This window comes from Semicossyphus pulcher, unplaced genomic scaffold, assembly GCF_022749685.1.
Source record: "Semicossyphus pulcher isolate SPU_LCO1_2020_fin unplaced genomic scaffold, fSemPul1.0.p SCAF_20, whole genome shotgun sequence".
In the NCBI taxonomy this organism is placed as follows: Eukaryota; Metazoa; Chordata; class Actinopteri; order Labriformes; family Labridae; genus Semicossyphus; species Semicossyphus pulcher.
Window position 1 is genome coordinate 21,260,433 of NW_027211694.1, and position 17,680 is coordinate 21,278,112.

Here is a 17,680-nt window from a genome sequence, read left to right on the forward strand (position 1 = left end):
CAAGCTGCCACTAAACGATGGCAGAGACGTGTTTTGTTTTTGCGTCGCCGTTTGCATAGTGGGCGGGGCCTATGCAGATTCAGGTTTTTTACAAGGTAATTAAACATATTTTGCAGAAAAAACATATCAGACAATTTATTATGTCAAGCGGAGCATTTTATATCTGACAATATGACTGGAGCTGCTCTTTGAGAATATTTAGGGAAGTAATCGAAGAATTTATTCTCAACATCCTCTTTCAGTTTGTCCTCGTCTGGCTTCAAGATATCTAAATTTAGTAGATGGAGGACTGCTTAAACAGACTGTTAAGAAGGTTATTCATTCCCACACACCTCCACCTCTGCTGTAACTGCACACAGCGGCTTGTCCCGCCCGACATGACATCGGCACTACACAGCTGCACTTAAAAGATTTTTAAAATACGTTTACAGACATATTAATACACGTAGGTCATCGTTGTTGGGGGAGGTAAATCTCCCCTGTGTTTATCCTGGTAATGACGGTATTGCAAAATCCATGTCGTGGCAGAACGTGACACCGGTGACGGTTTGAAAACCGGTGTAGCGCCCACGTCTAATTGGAGGTATATCCTCTCTGAAAAAGGAGCTACCATTCGAACTTAAAGCTTTTGCTGAGCTTGAAAACACCCCTTGGAAATCTAATGGTATCTACAAATGTGTCTGTCAATATCTGGCTAATACTTTATATCTTTAAGCAGTACATGTGTGAACTCTTTAGTTAGATTCGATGTGTTACATCCTCTGAATTACTTCCTCTTTAGCGTCATTAAAAAGGAACTGAAGTTAGGGAAGTGGGTTTTTTTGCAAACAAAAATCAAGTCAAAGTATTCTAGGATATTCTAGTATCTGCAGGCTCTACCTGTAGGGTGCAGTTCATCATACGGACGATGTAGTCAAACTGCTGGTCGTCCAGAACAGCTCGGTTCTGCAGGACGTGCTGGTTCAGCTCCTGGGTCAAACAAATCCGGGCTGCACGACCTTTTAACGCCCGCAATACAGCCGGCATCAGCTGGAGGGAGGAGAAGAAAACAACAGTGGCTTCATCACAGACACTGTCACTTCATGGACATCTAATATTGCAGTGTTCTCCTCCGTCTCTCTCTCTTACCTTCTTGGCCTCCAGCATCTTGTTGTCAAAGATGTACGTGATGCAGTTCCTGACCACCTCCAGCCGGCGGGCGCTGTTGGCCATCACGCTGCCGTTCCTGTCCACGATGTCTCCTGCAGAGACGAGGGAGAAGTGATCAGACTCATTCATCACTGCAGCACGGAGACCCGACCCCATTAAACACACGCTGAGAGACGGGCTGTCGCAGCGCAAAGTTCAAACAGGAAGTTTGAGGTGGAAGGGAAGATGTTCGACTTCATGTGAAGTTACAAATCTACACTTTGTTCAGTCATTTTAATAAAAACTTTTAAAGTGTAGATTATAATCTTATAATAATTGCAGCTCACCCAGTGGGGGTCCAGACGGCACCATGCCCTTGAGCTCCGCCTTGACCACAGGAGGTGCACTTTTGAGCTTGGCTGCAGCGTGGTCGATGAAGAGCTGCACCGCCACGTCGTCCAACGAGGGGAACTGAGTCTGATTATGTGCAGTCGTCTGACTGTTTTCTGACGGCCGCTGGACTTTGTGCATCGCCACAGCGGGGTACGGATTCTCCTGCAGGGGAGGGAAAGACAATCAGGGAATTATATGGGGGACCGAAAAACAGTTCAATACGGAGAAGCACCGAACAGAAATAGGGCTTTAAGAAAGATTAAGGAAAGTTACAAGATAAACTTGAGCAAAGAAGTGAGAAGAAAGGGGAGAGGATTATTGGAATCCTGCAGGATAACAGGTAAGTAAGAGCTATGAGAGAACGTACGTTCTTGAAGAGCTGCTCAGCCAGCTCCTTGACGTGGTTCATCACTTTTTGCGGACACGTCTCCTCTTGTCGTATCCGCTCTACCTGATTGGCCACCAGCTGCAGAAACAGAACGAACATGTGATTACCCTCAGATTTCAGCATCATATCGGAGCCACAGAAGATCATTCATCTTTCCAAAGTGCTGTCAGACACACTCACTTCATCAAACAGGTCTGTGGCTCTGTACGGAGGCCCTCTCTCTGACACGAAGCCAGCAAACGCCATGCCGTCCAACACCTTCATGAGGAAGTCGTCCTCGGACAGCGCCCTCTGACCCAGGAAGGCCGCCTGTGGAGAAACACGGTACAGGAAACTTGTCAGGACTCTTCTTCTCATTAGAACACACAGATGCGTTGCTATCACACGCAGTGTTGTTTACAGACCTTATGGAAGCGGATCACTGGTTCTGGGTGGATGCGGATGATGTGTAAACACCAGCGATAGCCCTGGAAGAGCCGAGCGAACAGCCACAGGAAAACTCCCCGGATCTCCTTATCCTGAAACACACACAGCGGTCCAGTTAAAGAACATTTACTAAAACAGTCACATTATTAAGAGTCGTCCTGATACCAGAGTTGGAAACTCTTAGATTCAGCCTTAAATGTGAAATCAGCAAGTACGCAAGTCTTAGACAGATATGATGCAATCATTTAAAATCAATATCAGTTCAGCGGACACGGCAACAAGAGCTTAGTCTGCTGACATCTCTTAGCTCTCTCTCATGAGCCCTCTTAAAGCTCATGATGCTGTGCTCAGATTGTGTCACTGTGCAGACTTTAAAGGTCGAGGTAAAGAACCGTACACTTGCTGTGCTGTGATTAATTTCTCACAAGAAACTTTAATATTATCAAAAATTCAAACACATATGAGACTTTGAAGACTTCCCGTCTTTCTTACCTGGATCTTAAGCGCAGAGGGTTGCGTGGAGGGAGGGGGGAAGGCTTGATCAGCAATATCCAGCTCTGGATCCAAAACCTAAAACAAACATGAAGTCAACATTAATGACTAAATTTCGTCCTCCTGCTGCAACAAACTCCTGAGAGGAATCTAGTGACGGAACAATGACCTCAGGTAGGATCAGATCACAACATGACATAAACAACTTAAGATATGCTTTGCTTCAACATCACAGTTATGTTCCACATCATTAGTACATCTTGACGTTGCTTTTTTATTTATGCAATGCACTAACAAGCAATCACCTGTCAAAACACCTGTGTGCTCTTTAATAAAAAAAAAGCAAAGATATCAAAGACAGGCTGTTTGTATTTTGTAAAAGTGTTTTGATTTTATATTTGTCATGTATGATTGTTAACTAAATGTCTTCGAAAAAAAAACTGTTTTTTGGAGTAAAAAATGTAAATTGTAACAGCGATTTTAACTATTTTCTGTCATTTCCTGGGCAAAATGGTTAAAAACATTGAAAAACTAATCAGCATATAAATAGCTAATGCAATAATACTACTTGTACAACTTTCACCCTACTTTTCATTTTACACTAACCTATCTACTTAAAAGAAAACATTCCTGTATCAAACACTAAGCTTTGGTTATTTTTTATGCAGGAATGTTATTAAACCCGGACATGTTGATCAAATTTGTCTTTGAAAGATGCTGCCATTTAGAGTATGATTGTTCTTGTACCAAACAAACCCTCATTCTTGTGTACAGACAGATTTTTTTTGTCTAGATTTGAGGAAACAAAACTATTAAGACATTTCGTGTTACAGCAAGATGAACGACACAGTAGCTGCAGGAACTTATCCAGAGCCGGATCAACAAACACTACCTCAGAATCAGCCTTCGCTCTCAGGTCACTACATGACATTTAATTTGTCTCACCGTAAGAGGAGCACAGCAGCTAAGCCCGGGTTCACGGTTGCTTCCCAACAATCTACAGCATCATCGTTCTCTTTACCTTCGCCCAAACCAGCATTACAAAGACCAGTAAATAAAAGACCCGCTTCTCGAACCCCACAGATCAGTTTTCCTTGAGTCCTGTTTGAGTGTAAGAGGTCTGAACCACCTCTGCGAGCTGGTCGGACAGGGTGATATAACTTTGAATAAGTCTGTGTTGCTGTCTGCTGGCCGATAACCCAGTGAACTTCTCTGTGGCTCTTATCCAGCTCTCTCCCATCAGTGCAGAGCGTCGACCACGACACACAGAAGTCTCCGGGTTAAAAGTCATAAAGCACACAGAGCAACCAGTGACGGGAAATACAAAACAAGTAGCATGACCCGAGATTTCACAATCAAATCACTTCTATTTGTGTATCAGACATGTTTGTTTTGATCCTTGTCATCAGAAGCCCTGGTTAGCGGGTCGAGGTTCAGAGTCTTGCCCGAGGACACTTTAGCACACATTGAAAAGCTGCTGCAGGGACTGAACACATTTTTAAACCTCCAGATCTGTTCTATCTTTCACTAACTATTTGCATACATGCTCCATTTATTCACTCAGCATGCAAACATCTGACCTGTTAAATGGAGCCGTGGATGCGTGCTCCATGCATTCACACTATTTGGCCAATTAAATGAAAGCCCAGCAAGCCCTCAGCTACCCTTAGATTAGTTTGTGTCAATGTGTTGCGACTGCAAAGATAGTCAGCGATATGTTTGAGGGAAGTAAGAGGAGCAAGGAAAATGTGGTTGAAGAAAATAACAGCAATCTATCAAGGAATTATTTTGGATTTAGAAAAGTCGAAGTGTTGGCGCCGGTTTGGCTAAGCGGTTAAATCGGCGACCATTTACAGACTATAGTCCTCAATGCGTCAGCAACAGGTTCAACAGCGTGTCATCGCCGCTCTCTCTTCCCCTGTTTCTGGCTCTATCCACTGTCCTCTCTTCAAACAAGGCACATAAAGCCCCTCATGTTTGCTCTTCACATTGCTGTGTTGGCTAATGTTATAATCTCAAAGATCTCAGTTTGGTTCTCTTTGGCGGCACCTACAGCCCCGACAAGAGCAATCGCGCGGCAACGGATCAAACGGTTTCCATTAGAAGAAACAGGCTGCAAACACAGAACCTCATGCAAAAGTCAAAAATAAATGCAACGACAGAAACACGCTGCAAATGAAATTATGTGCTGCAAAAAGCTGAAATAAATGCATTAACGTCAAACGCGCTGCAAATGCAGAAACGATGCAAAGTGAAAAACACACAAACCCTGAAAACACATGCACAAGAAAAACTCTGCAAATCCAGGCAACGCAGCAAAAGTGTCCCAGGCCTCGCCCTTGCCAGCCACCGTACTTTTGACATCCTTCTGGGGTTTTTTTTACGGGGTTACCAGCAAAAGTGTAACTGACTTTACAGGAATGAGACTATGCAGAAAAAAGGCTTGACACAGCCATAACATCTTTATAGGACCTGTGAAACTACACTTAATCAGGCATCTGTGGTTTATTTCCCCGCACCAAGCCACCTCGTCACACACTTTTAACTGACTTGTTTAAAACGAAGGACATCAGCAAAGATAAACTGAAGATAATAAAACAATTAAAAGGAAATCATTTAGATAAAAGAAGCACATCACAAGGTTGTTCAGGAGAATTGTGTCTGTGTGTTAGCAGATAAGGAGGAGGCAGATGGCGGCAGATTGCCGTCTGCGCTGAGTGAACATAAACTATTGATCCAAAACAATAAAGACGGCTGTGTTTAGATGAGTTATGATGAAGGCGTTGTTTCGCTGTGAGGAGCAGAGTCTGACACAGCTGAAGTCGGAAGTTTACAAGTTTAAAATCTTTAAAAAAAAAGTTTTTCATATTTTCTACAAGTTCATAATCAAAAGTTAAGAGACGATCGCCTGAAGATCTTTCACTGACTGTATGCAACAACAATCACACACTTTTTAAGAAGCTAAAATTTGACTTTTTTAAATGTACACTTGTTTAATATTTCATTGGCTTGGTGTAAATTAAGGGGGCAAAACTGACTGTTTTGTTTCTTAAGGTGTTGTTGGTATTATCTGGTTCTTAATTTGTCGTTTTACCTCTTTTATGATTTGTTATTTTAGTTCTTTATAAGGTAATGTTTTAATCAAAATGGCTGAGTAATGTTACTCAATACCTTTAAGATATTAACTGACCCAGGACCAATCAGGTCCAAGAGAGCTCCAGTCAAAAGCCCCTGCCTACTGCCAGTTCAAGGCGGGATTATTAGCCTCTGTTACGTTCTGTCAACCATGTAGAACGCACGGAGGCAGAATGGTGGGGCGAAGTCGTTCCGCCTCTGAGCGTCGGACGTAGTAACAGAGGAGCGTCTGTGTAAACAGCACAGGCGGCTGGGTGGAACAGCGCAGTGTGTGTGTGTGTGTGTATTTGAAGCACGCGCTGTTTGTTTTCACCTCACACACGTTTTGCTTCTGCAACGCCGTGTGAAAAGAGTTTGATCCTTTTTGCAGATTCATTGATGTAATGCGATGACACAGGAGTTGCTTGTCTTCTGTGTGTGTTACATAAGTAATAACTAAAATGTTGTCAGACACTTAAACTTAAATTGTTATGATTTATCTGTTATGTAAGTTACTCACAACACGGCAGGAAGTGGTCGTCAGCTTACGGTAAATATGCTGGATAAACTGTAAATAGTTGTGATTTAATTGTTTACGATGTATATGTTTATGACAAATGTGTGATGATGCTGCTGACGCTCATTTTATGAAGTTCTGTTATGTAAGTTACGCACAACACTGTAGGAAGTTGTCGTCAGTTTATGGTTAATATGCTGGATATACTAAATAGTTATGATTGCTGTCGCATGTAAAACACATACGGAAAAGGGGAAAAACTCCTGCTGATTCACCGTCTCATGACGTGCTGAGTTAACAGTCTCCTGCTGTAAACAGTGATGATGCTGTTTTTATTTAAAGAATTTACAGCGCGCGTAAGAAGTATTTACTCCTTTGCTTTTTACCATTTTATTCTTTTAGTGCCCTGAATAACTGTGGATGTCATTTGGTTTTTATGAAAGTGACAACAAGTAAGCATGACTAACAATCTTAGCCATGCTTGTGCCCCTGTAAAGCTGTAATGCAGCTAAATACACACATCAGGATAGTTGTTGTGCAGACAAAGCTGTGCTCTTCAAAGTGCTAATCTCAAAGATCTCAGTTTCGTTCTCTTTGGCGGCACCGATGATGATTAACGGTAATTGCGGGAGCACACTTCCCAGATATCCAGACAGTGCTGCATGTGTGACGTCCACGGTCTGCTCCGGTTGTAACTCTTGATTTTCCTGGCTGACGGTCGCTTTCCTTTTCAGACTGTTTGCTTCATCTGAGCGTCGAGTTTGTTTCTTCTTCTTTGGATTTTCACTTCTTGTTGAAGTTGTATCTGTAGTCATCCATCTTTTCTTTGTTTGTTCAGCCATAGTAGATTACTGTTTACTCGCAACACTTGCAGAGAGCGGAAAAGCAGCCGCTTAGCTCCGCCTACCCTCTCTGGCAGACCAACCACTGCTGGCTGATGGAAAACGCGTCACTAACTGGGCGCCGCTTGGGATTTTTTCCGTGAAAGTCGACCCAGACACCCAGTCTGTAATACTGCAAATGCAAAGGCTTTCATCAGTGGGCCATAGGCTCAGTCACCATTGTGTTCAGCGATAGATAGTGACTTAACAGACATTTATTTCAATGAGAATCTTCCAGATTAAACCTTTAATGTAAAAAAAAAAGAAACAAATCTCCACAAATGTATGCAAAAATAAAGAGAGTACAGACTGCAAGACATCTTTGAAGATCATTTATATTCCGGCAACACAACGTCAGTGGCCTGGCCTCAAAAACTTGTAATTATATTTCATTATTTCAGGTATTATTTTTTATGTTTTGAGCAGCAGTTTGTAACTAATGTGACAAATTGAGACAGCTGACTCTGAAATAAAACAAGATCTGCAGTTTTTCCATTATTTAAGTGTCTGCAGAGAAACAGAGACTTCATCTTCAGCATTTCTTAAATTATAAATATTTCAAACGCGTCGAGAGTTCGTGGGAAGATCGAGTCTGATTCCCAAATTGTGGCTCCTGAAAGCATCCAAACACACACTTGGCATGCGTCCTGAGCTGAGACAGAGCAATCGATGCCAGCTCCAGCTTCTCCAAAACAAACACAAGTCTGTCAATCGTTTACCAGAAGCTCCCGCGCGTGCCTCGTACAGTAATCAGACAAGGGTCAAAGTGTTTCATCATGTTTTAAACGTGACTACAATCACAACAGCCATAAAACAGTAGTACCAGGAAGACAAGACTTTTACCACACAGAGGGATTTTCCAACCATGACTTTTTATAATAACAGGAAGTAATCCATTTAATTTAGAGATAAATTATTTTTAACCCTGAAATAATGCTGACAGAGAGACACAGAGAACATCAGCATCAGCTGCAGGTGTTTTTCCCCAACTTAGTGAGCCGATCTCCAGTAAAAGTAAAAATCCCCCTGACTGTCATCGTTATATTTAACTTTATGTGTACTCAGTATTTTACTAATGAAGTTAATTTAGATGAATGTAACTGTTTTAAGTTCCTAAAAGACCCTTGGGCACGTAACACTATAACTGGCAGAGTGCAGCTTCGTTAATCCCCTTTAATGATTATTTCTGTTGAGTTTGTGCTTTTTTTTACAACATAGTTGAGTTTGATTTGAGCTCATTTTAAAAGGGATAATGTGACTTAATTAGTGTTTTCAATCTGTGGTCCCCGACCAAGGTGTTAAAAAGAGGCTGCCATGAATCCATCAAAGAAAAACAAACAATACAGTTAATTAAAAAATGGTATAAGGTCCACAGTCTTGGACTAGAAGCTGGTCTGTCACCCAAAACACCTTTGAGATGGAATGAATTCCTGCTCATGACTCTGGATGACAGGATTCTGGAAGTGTTGTACAAACAGCTCGTGGTTTCGCCCATTCTACATTCCTACAACACCCAGCATGCATTGCGCCCCTCGCTCTGAAAGGAACGGCCCAGCGAGAGACGCTGGAGTGAAATACTACCGTTTCACTGCAGGCAACGACTCAGAGCGGGACAGAATCCGAAATACAACGAGAATATACCGGTGGATCGTCTAAAAAATCTCCAGGTCTGCAGTCTACATTTCAAACCTGACGATTTTGAACGAGACATGACATCGGAGATCGCCAGATGACGCGTTTTACGTAGTCTGGTGGAGGTTTTCCAGGGCTCATTGGAGAAGCGGATAGCGTCCTCCAAAGGCACAGAGCCAAACAGTATTTTTTTCCTAACATAATGGCGTTAGCTCCCCATAAAAGCGTGATAGGACTGAGGGTGAAAATCTGTGAACTGGCCCTTTAAAACCACTCTTGGACCTAAAATGACTCTACCTATGTTAAGTGATGTAGAAAAGCTGCTACATGAGGGTTCAGATCAATAATGTATTTTCTGTTGATGGATGGAGCCTCAAAGCGAGGGCTGCACACGTCCAGAGAGAGGTGGAGTCCGACTTAGCTGTAACAATCGATGCAGAGCTTTGGTTAGAGTCAAATAGTGTGTCAGCCACTATTAATGCCAAATACTTTCTTCACCAACTCTATTTCACACCATTTTATTTATGTGTTGCATAAACACAGTACGCAGACACTCATTTGTTTCTGTTTTTACATTAAAGAGCAGCGTGTCTGCACAACAACCTGATGTGTGCATTTAAAGGAATTACAGCTTCACAGAGGCACTAGCAGGGCTAAGATTCTTCGTCATGCTTCCTGGTTGTCACAAATTACATCCAGTTACTCAGCACACTAAAAGAATAAAATGGTAAACAGCAAAGGGTAGTAAATACTTCTTATGAGCGCTGTAAATTCATCACTATTTTTAGCAGTAAACTGTTAACAACTCTTCACATCATGAGACGGTGAATCAGCAGGATGCGTACGTGCATCTTTATCATTTTATCCCAGAGAGATAAAATCAAACATGACTAAAAACCCACTGGTTTCACCTTTTTCCTTGTTATGTTTTACACGTGACTGCAATCGTAACTATTTACAGTTTATCCAGCATATTAACCATAAACTGACGACCTCTTCCTGCAGTGTTGTGCGTAACTTACATAACAGAACTTCATTTAAATGAGTCACATTAGTCATAAAAATATACATCATAAACAGATAAAGGGAAGCAGGTAAGATGCTTTCTGCTGATATCAAACAGAGAATAAGGAAGCAGGAAAATGATCTGTTTACACACTTAAACAGATAAAAGTATTTCTCAGAATAGACGCCGCAGTGCTGGAGGAGGCAGAACAGAGCTTGATATGAGCTGGCATTATTTGAAGTGATTGATATGACTTCAACTGTGAAGTGCAGGAATAAAAACAGATAGGATTTTACTGTGTTTACTTTCTGTGTTATTGCAAGTAAAGTCCCGCACACTTGCAGAAAACACATCAGGCCAAAGCTCCCATCAGGTTTCGCCTGATGAAGGTCGAGCACGAAATGTAGATGTGTAATGTGTTGCACAGAAAAAAAGCCTCAAAACACAGCAACTTTCATTGCAACTTTTTTTTAAAAGTTGCTGCGAAATCAGACATTTTAGGCAGCAACAATCACTGAAATTACCGGTGAAATCCTGGAGGGACTAACTGACTGCTTGAGGCGGCAGCAGACCAGCAACTCACTTGTTCTATGAGGTAAAATGACTGGTGGGTCTGAAGCGGGAGATGTTACATCTGTTTCGGATTTTAAAAAACATCACACCCAAAAAGCTCTTTCTCTGTAGGGATCCTTTCTGCAATGTGGTCAGACACTTCAACAACTTGAGTGTGTTAGTGACAAGCACTTCAAGTTGCTATGCTTTGATCGGCAGGGATCAGGGATTATGTTGCAGCCCTTATAGCCTGTTTAGCATCTGCCAGCTGAATCTACTGGATCAATTCCAGAACTTTTTATACCTTTTAGTCAGTTAAACCTGATAAAAAAAACAGGGCGCACGTTTAAAACCACACTTCAACTTAAAAATATGCAAACATGTCTTCTTAATTCCAAAATGAACCCTGAAAGAGTTCTGCAAAAAAAAAGAGGAAGAAAACAACCCTCGAAAAGCTTCCTGGCATCTCCGCCCGTAAAGTTCCACCGGGGAATTTAGTGCCTGTGAGAAACCACCCACGGGATGTTAATGAGACTTCCCAGTGCTCAGTAACAGTGTTGAATTACAGGCGTGTTCAGAGTGTGGGCTGCAGCTCTTACCATGGAGAGCACCGTCTGCGTCTGCTGGAGGAGCGGCTCAGGCAGCAGGGAGATGTGGACACACTCGGGGATGGTCACCGTACCGCCGTCCAGGTCTGCGATGATCACGTCCAACTGAAAACACACAAACACGTACGCATAAACCCGCGTCTGACATAGTTATTAAAAGTGTCGCAGTAAGACACATGAGCTGAAAGATGAAATTGTATCAGTCAGCAGCTGCTAATTAGACAAAACACACATTCACATTTCCCCACTGACGGCAGGAAAGGCTGCCCAAACGCTAACCTCTGACCCCTGACCCTGACGTCTAGTCTTCCATGGAGGCGTGTCTACTGTTCCGAACAGAGGTTTCTTGTCATGTGAAATAAAGGCTCCATCAGGGCTCCATCAGGGCTCCATCGAGCAGCAGCAGGCGGTCAGAGATGTCTAACAGGAGTGTTCATTAGACTCTCATCAGGTTTTAATAAGACAGCAGCACATTATCGTCTTTGATCAGGAGATCTGGACTGTAATTATTGTTGTGTATGTTGGTATCATTTATGTTGGCAAACCTTGTAAAGAGTATTGTATTATAATGTATAGAGACAGGCAGGTAACAGATACGTGCTGGCAGTTTATTAAAAGACAGATGAACCATTGCTGAATGGGTCACTGAGAGTTGGTATTAAACTTACATCAATGTCAGAGCAGCAAAGGATGAAAATTACAACATAACACTGTCCTTCATGGACATGTTGTGGCATCCTTTATCTGAATTTAAAAGCGTCCCTTTGTAGAGCAAGTTTATTAAAGTATGGTTCAATAATTTCCGTTTTTATGATCTCACATTTCTTTTCATCAGATGAAAACTGGCAGCAGGTGTTCCAGCCAATCTTCTACATAAAGGGCCAGTTCACTGATTTACCGCTTTAAAAGGTTCCTACACGCAACATTTCTAGACTCTTTGAGCCTTTGATTGACATTTCTATGTATAATCTGTAAATAGAGATTATTAGTTTTGTAGTGATGAGAACCCACCAGTTCTTGTGTCTCCGAGCGAAAGAATGAATTGACACCGATGATGAAGGGAGTGGGAGTGCTCAGGACCTCGAGTAGTTTCCCCGGCAGGATGGGAACGTAGGTGAAGCTGCAAGGACGCAAACAGGAAGAGATTTAGCACATCATGTGTCAACATTAACCATCCTGCTTTACTCTGCTTTACCCTTAATAAACTAAACAAAAATGGGTCCTGATATAAAAAAAGAGCAGCCACAGAAAGACACAGCATGGAGAGAAGGAGGAGTGGAATCACACCTGTATTTTAGGGGGAACATGATGGCCAGCAGACCCCTGCAGGCGTCTGTTAGTCTCTGGTAGCTGCTGGACAGGAAGAGGATCTTATGTTCCGTCAGGGCGGCACAGAACAGATACAACACGTTGATGATACCTGAAAGGGGAACCGAGAACCCACACGGCATCACAGGGAGTCCAGGACAGAGACTGAATTCATAGTCATATGATAGAAGGAGAAGTTACGTGTTCAGGAGTCATTCATTGCATTTATCATAATTCACAATGAATTAAATTCAGTAAATTACAGATTAACTGTTTTTTTTTTTTTAACCTTGCAACTATTTTTTGCATATTTTGGGGTCTAAATGATTTATAGGTACAAAACGTTTTACAACTGCTCCACTAGGTTGCTTCAGCCAGAAGCCTCAAAGCAGGCTGTACTGCTTGTAACATGTGGGCCAAATGTTTCCCGTTCCAAATTCGTCCAATAAAAGTGCCTGTTTTTGCCACTGACAGGCTCAGATTGTTATTCTAGGTGTCTGATAACATGACAGAAAGGATCCCTACAGAGATAGACCTTGTTGTTCAGATTAAGATGCTTGTTTTGAAACCAGAACGCAGTTACATCACTCTTTTTAAAGCCACCAAACTCCATTGACGAAAAGGGCAATTTTATGCTCATCTAGCGCCGCTTCAGTTGGTTAGTTAGTCTGTGTTTTTGTGTGTTGCACAAATATTGTATTGGATCAAAACAGAGGCAACAGCAGACAAGCAATTCCTTTATCCTGTAATAGTAGAATTACTGCTTTGTTCAATTGAGTCTGGTGGCTTTGAAGAGAGCAATTTAAGGGCTGATATTACCTGAACAAAAAGAGGAGGGATCCGTTCTGTCATGTTTTTAGACACATCAAATAACAACCTGGGCCTATCAGTGTTAAAAACACTTTTATCGCATACTTACTATATACTGTATTGCAAACACTACTTGAAATGAGAAGTGTGGGAGCATGTTATGCAGGCCGTACCGAGCTGTCTGAAGAGCTGGGCCACGCTGCTGCCGCTGACAGGAAGCGAGTCATCGATGGGGGTCTGGATGACTTGCCGGTCGCCAGCACCTAACGTTATAGTCCTCTATAAAAGGTTAAAAGAGAGAAGGAGACAAAAGAAGGATTTTAAAGGAGGTGAGAAAAACAAAGAACAAATGCTTGTTTGTCAGAAAATCAGGGTTTGACCGAGCAGTTTAATCAAGAGTCGTGCGTGTCCAGAGAGCAGCGTGATCAGCGACAGAGAGATGGAGAGAGATCCCAAGAGCTTAGCAGCTACATCACAAATCAAACATAAGCCATTCTAGCTGATCAGAATGAATGGAGCTGGGCAGGACTCCATGCCAACCACCTTACTGCAAAACAACAGCAGCATATCAAAGAGAGAAATCCCTGCGTCATGGCAGGTGTCATGCACAGGCGATTTTTCCACTGGGGTCTGGTGTGAGCACAGAGGGGAAGATTAATCAGGGGGAATCTGCACAGATGATTCATTCTAGGCCGTGAAGCGTGACCTGGAAAAAATTAACATTTTATCTGATCTGAAATAAGATGTGTAACAAGATTGAGTCTTTCTTAACGGCTTTTTACAGGAATTAAACAAATTATTACTTTGAGTTTTACTTCACTGAGTCTTTCCTCCATTACAGATAACCAAATTACGTTTGTAGACAGTAAGTCGTCTGTGCTCCAGACAGAAGACAGAGACAATAAATATTGATTTGTGTGTGTAGTTTGGATAACAAGAATATAGGAGAGAGAGAGAGAGAGAGAGAGGGGGATGACTCAGACTACAACAAATAAATCAATACAGAACGACTGAGTCTGCAGAGTCAGCGAGCCCCAGCAGACAGAGTTATACACATGTTTATAGTCGTTTATAGTCTATATTTAATTGTGTTTTTTAAAGCTATCTCTAAGATCATAGTTTCGTTCTCTTTGGCGGCACCTATGGTGCTGCATGTGTGACGTCCACGGTTGGCTCCGGTTGTAACTCTTGATTTTCTTCGCTGACTGTTTGCTTCATCTGAGCGTCCAATTTGTTTCTTTGGATTTTCACTTCTTGTTGAAGTTGTATCTGTAGTCATCCATCTTTTCTTTGTTTGTTCAGCCATAGTAGATTACTGTTTACTCGCAACACTTGCAGAGAGCGGAAAAGCAGCCGCTTAGCTCCGCCTACCCTCTCTGGCAGACCAACCACTGCTGGCTGAAGGAAAACGCTCCCTGCTGGGCGATAGATAGTGACTTAGACATTTATTTAAATGAAAATGTTTGAGATTGTCACTTTATTTTTTATACTTTATAAAAATGTTGGGCTCATTTTTAAAATAATGACTTCTTTCCATTCAATGTCTAAAATGAAAGGTCTTTGGGGGCTTGCAGCACAAGAGGAGGCCGAGGTGAGATTGCGTGTGTACTGAGGACAGTTAACTTTGGGGACATGATGTCTGATAAACATCGAACATTTGGGACTCGTTATTTTTGCTATGAATGTGTACAAATCAAATTTCAGGAAAGAGTAACAAGCAGACATCTGAGTCGTATTTGATCTGACAAAAGGCATTCAAGGTTCGTAAACAGGTTTGATTGGATTTGCCGTGTGTTCCTGAATACGAGCGCCATCTGAAAGCGGTTCAGGGTCAGTAATGCTGTGTGTGGCTGGAAGGGAAAAGTGCAGCGTTATTTTCATGCTCTCTACAGCAGCAGCAATAGCGTCAGCAACCACAGGCGAGCTCAATACTGTGATCCAACATCTGATCATCAGGTGTGCTCAATCAGTGTTTGGATGGAATAACCACATGGCTTTGCTGTGAAGGTACCACCTCTGATGTGTGCTATGTTGAGTGTCAAACTTTTTAACCACCTGGCTATACCTTTACCTTCATTTGAAATTCATAAGCAGAGCATAAACATGTATTAAAGGGTACATAAGCCGCTATACTGAAGCAGATAAAAGTGTTTCTTCATGTATTCGAAAACAAATTTAACTCCTCACGTGGACACGCAGAAGAAGAAGGGTGGTGTACAGGGAGTAAGTGTTACTAATAATGGCAATAGCAATGGCATAAGAGGGAAAATCTGTGTGCAAAATGTGGATCAACTGATCAGTTGTTGGTCACATATTGAGTCTGTATCAAAGCGCTTTGATTGGTTCTCCTACAAAAGGAGGTGTGCCTGGATCAGCTGAGCGAAAGGTTAGAGAAAAGAAGGCTGAGAAAGCTCAGAGCTGATTGGTTGATGTGCGAGGGGAGAATGAAGTCAGGCTGGCGTACCAAACTCTCCTCTCTCTCCTCCTGGCCCGGCTACACAAGCACCCAGCAGAGACACACACACACACACACCCCAGCAGGATAAGACAGAGGTTAGAAACAACAGGAGTGAGGGCACACAATGCCCACACGTATGACAACAATGTGACAGTAATGTTTCAGCATGGCAAAACAGGGAAGCTGCACAGACAATAACATGATAGACATGGACTGCAGGATGATGGCTGTGTAAAAAAACAGGATGACTGCAACAGTAGACATGAGAGACACGTGTGCAAAACATCATGTAGCATTCTGCAGCACAATAACAGCAACAGATGATCCATTCTGTCATTTTACTCCTGACTTAAAATTAACAGAGAGAGAGAGAGAGAGAGAGAGAGAGAGAGAGAGAGAGAGAGAGAGAGAGAGAGAGAGAGAGAGAGCAGCAACGGTACAAATCCTTTTAGGTATATTTGTCATATATTGTAGCAATTATCGGGGAATTAAATAAGTACACGCAGTCTTCCAAATACTGTGTAAATGTTGGCTGTGGCAGGTAAAAATATCAGGTTCAGAGGCTGGGCAAGAAAAAACTTTATGTCAGATCCTGGCAAAAAAAGTGTCGGGATGTCCTGAGCTGATCTCAAATATAGTTATCAAGGATAATCGAGGAATATTTGCAAATCCTGGAACAGCTGGTTGTACCAGAAAAGCTTTCATCCACAGCAAGTGCAACATCCTCAACTCTACATCTCTCCTCCACTCCGCTGAGCTCAGCTGAGCTGCAATCGCATTACGGCCTCCTGCAATTTTCAACTCGCAGGAGGCGCAGTGCTTGTAAAAGATGAAATGTGTGTCAAAATACCATTTTAATTAAAATATAGTTCTGCAGAGATGTTCTGACCTACACATCATACACAGAGGCAAGTATTTAACATCTTTGTTTGGTGCAGATCCCTGCAAAAATTATGTTTTTCAATGAAAATGAGAATATTGATGTAAAAATTATCGTTCCCTTTAATATTGAAATAAATTGAAATAATAATTGCAATAAAAGTCAAACTAATTGCAATTAGATATTTCTTCAAAATTGTGCAGCCCTAGCACACACCGGCAATGATTGCAAAGCAAGACTGTTCATGACATCTACCTTATTCATGCGCACTGTTTTCATTTCACCTCAGTGTGCGAGGCGCTCGGGATTTCCTGTCATTTGTGGTGCCACACTAGATAAGACACTGGAAGTGCAACAAAAGCCCTGCTGGTAAAAAACGCAACAGCAGTAATTTATTAATGTAATCTGTGCAAACTTCAGATAACTTAGTCAAAGCCTGCACGGAAGCAACAAACACTAGGATTCAAGGAACAAGAAGATTGGAATAAATATTAAAACTAAACATTAAAAAAAAGTTTGATGCAGGTAGATTAAATTAAGGCTTAATTTAACTTAATTGAAGATTGCACTGACCAGCTGTATCTGTAAATGACTTGAGTCAGTCATCATATTTCTAGTTCTTATAATTATACTTTCTTAGAAATAGTAATAGAAGGGAAAGAAAAGTATGCTGATTATGCTGCTACTCTAGTGCATGTCACTCATTTGTTTTACACACACTATAAAGGTACAAAGGATGACACTCATAGAGCACAATGTTTGCTTTTGTCTATCACATCAGATATATGAACTCCTTTAACCTTCACCGAAACAGAAACTCTGATGTGATACGTGACAATTTATGAAGCTCCTGTAGTTTAAAATCAAAACTGAAAACATCTGACCACGTTGTAGCTTTCCCAAAATCATATGACAGTTTGAAAACTGTAACAGGTCCTCAAACTGATACTGTAAACAGAGGAGTTCCTGTAATGTGATCACATTTCCAACCTCACGCAATAAGAAAAGTGAGGCTACATGAGAACAAAGCCTGTCTGGTCATGTGACTAATAAGAAGTGCCATTAACCGCCAGGAGAGCACATTATC

The 17,680-nt window shown here is 41.9% G+C and overlaps 1 protein-coding gene across 3 annotated transcripts in view; it reads right to left on the reverse strand.

The window, feature by feature from the left end:
• Positions 1 to 17,680, reverse strand: part of sbf1 (SET binding factor 1) — a 74,807-nt gene that overhangs the window by 22,586 nt on the left and 34,541 nt on the right. For 2 of the 3 annotated variants that reach the window (XM_069670933.1, XM_069670931.1), the window contains exons 6-17: positions 15,720 to 15,749; positions 13,429 to 13,534; positions 12,425 to 12,557; positions 12,149 to 12,257; positions 11,129 to 11,242; positions 2,828 to 2,905; positions 2,314 to 2,427; positions 2,090 to 2,218; positions 1,889 to 1,987; positions 1,476 to 1,683; positions 1,129 to 1,241; positions 880 to 1,029 (exon numbers count right to left, since the gene is read on the reverse strand). In XM_069670933.1, coding sequence (XP_069527034.1) covers positions 880 to 1,029; positions 1,129 to 1,241; positions 1,476 to 1,683; positions 1,889 to 1,987; positions 2,090 to 2,218; positions 2,314 to 2,427; positions 2,828 to 2,905; positions 11,129 to 11,242; positions 12,149 to 12,257; positions 12,425 to 12,557; positions 13,429 to 13,534; positions 15,720 to 15,749 — 1,383 coding nt within the window. The remainder of the gene's footprint in view (positions 1 to 879; positions 1,030 to 1,128; positions 1,242 to 1,475; positions 1,684 to 1,888; positions 1,988 to 2,089; positions 2,219 to 2,313; positions 2,428 to 2,827; positions 2,906 to 11,128; positions 11,243 to 12,148; positions 12,258 to 12,424; positions 12,558 to 13,428; positions 13,535 to 15,719; positions 15,750 to 17,680) is intronic. The other variant, XM_069670932.1, reaches the window with a different exon arrangement.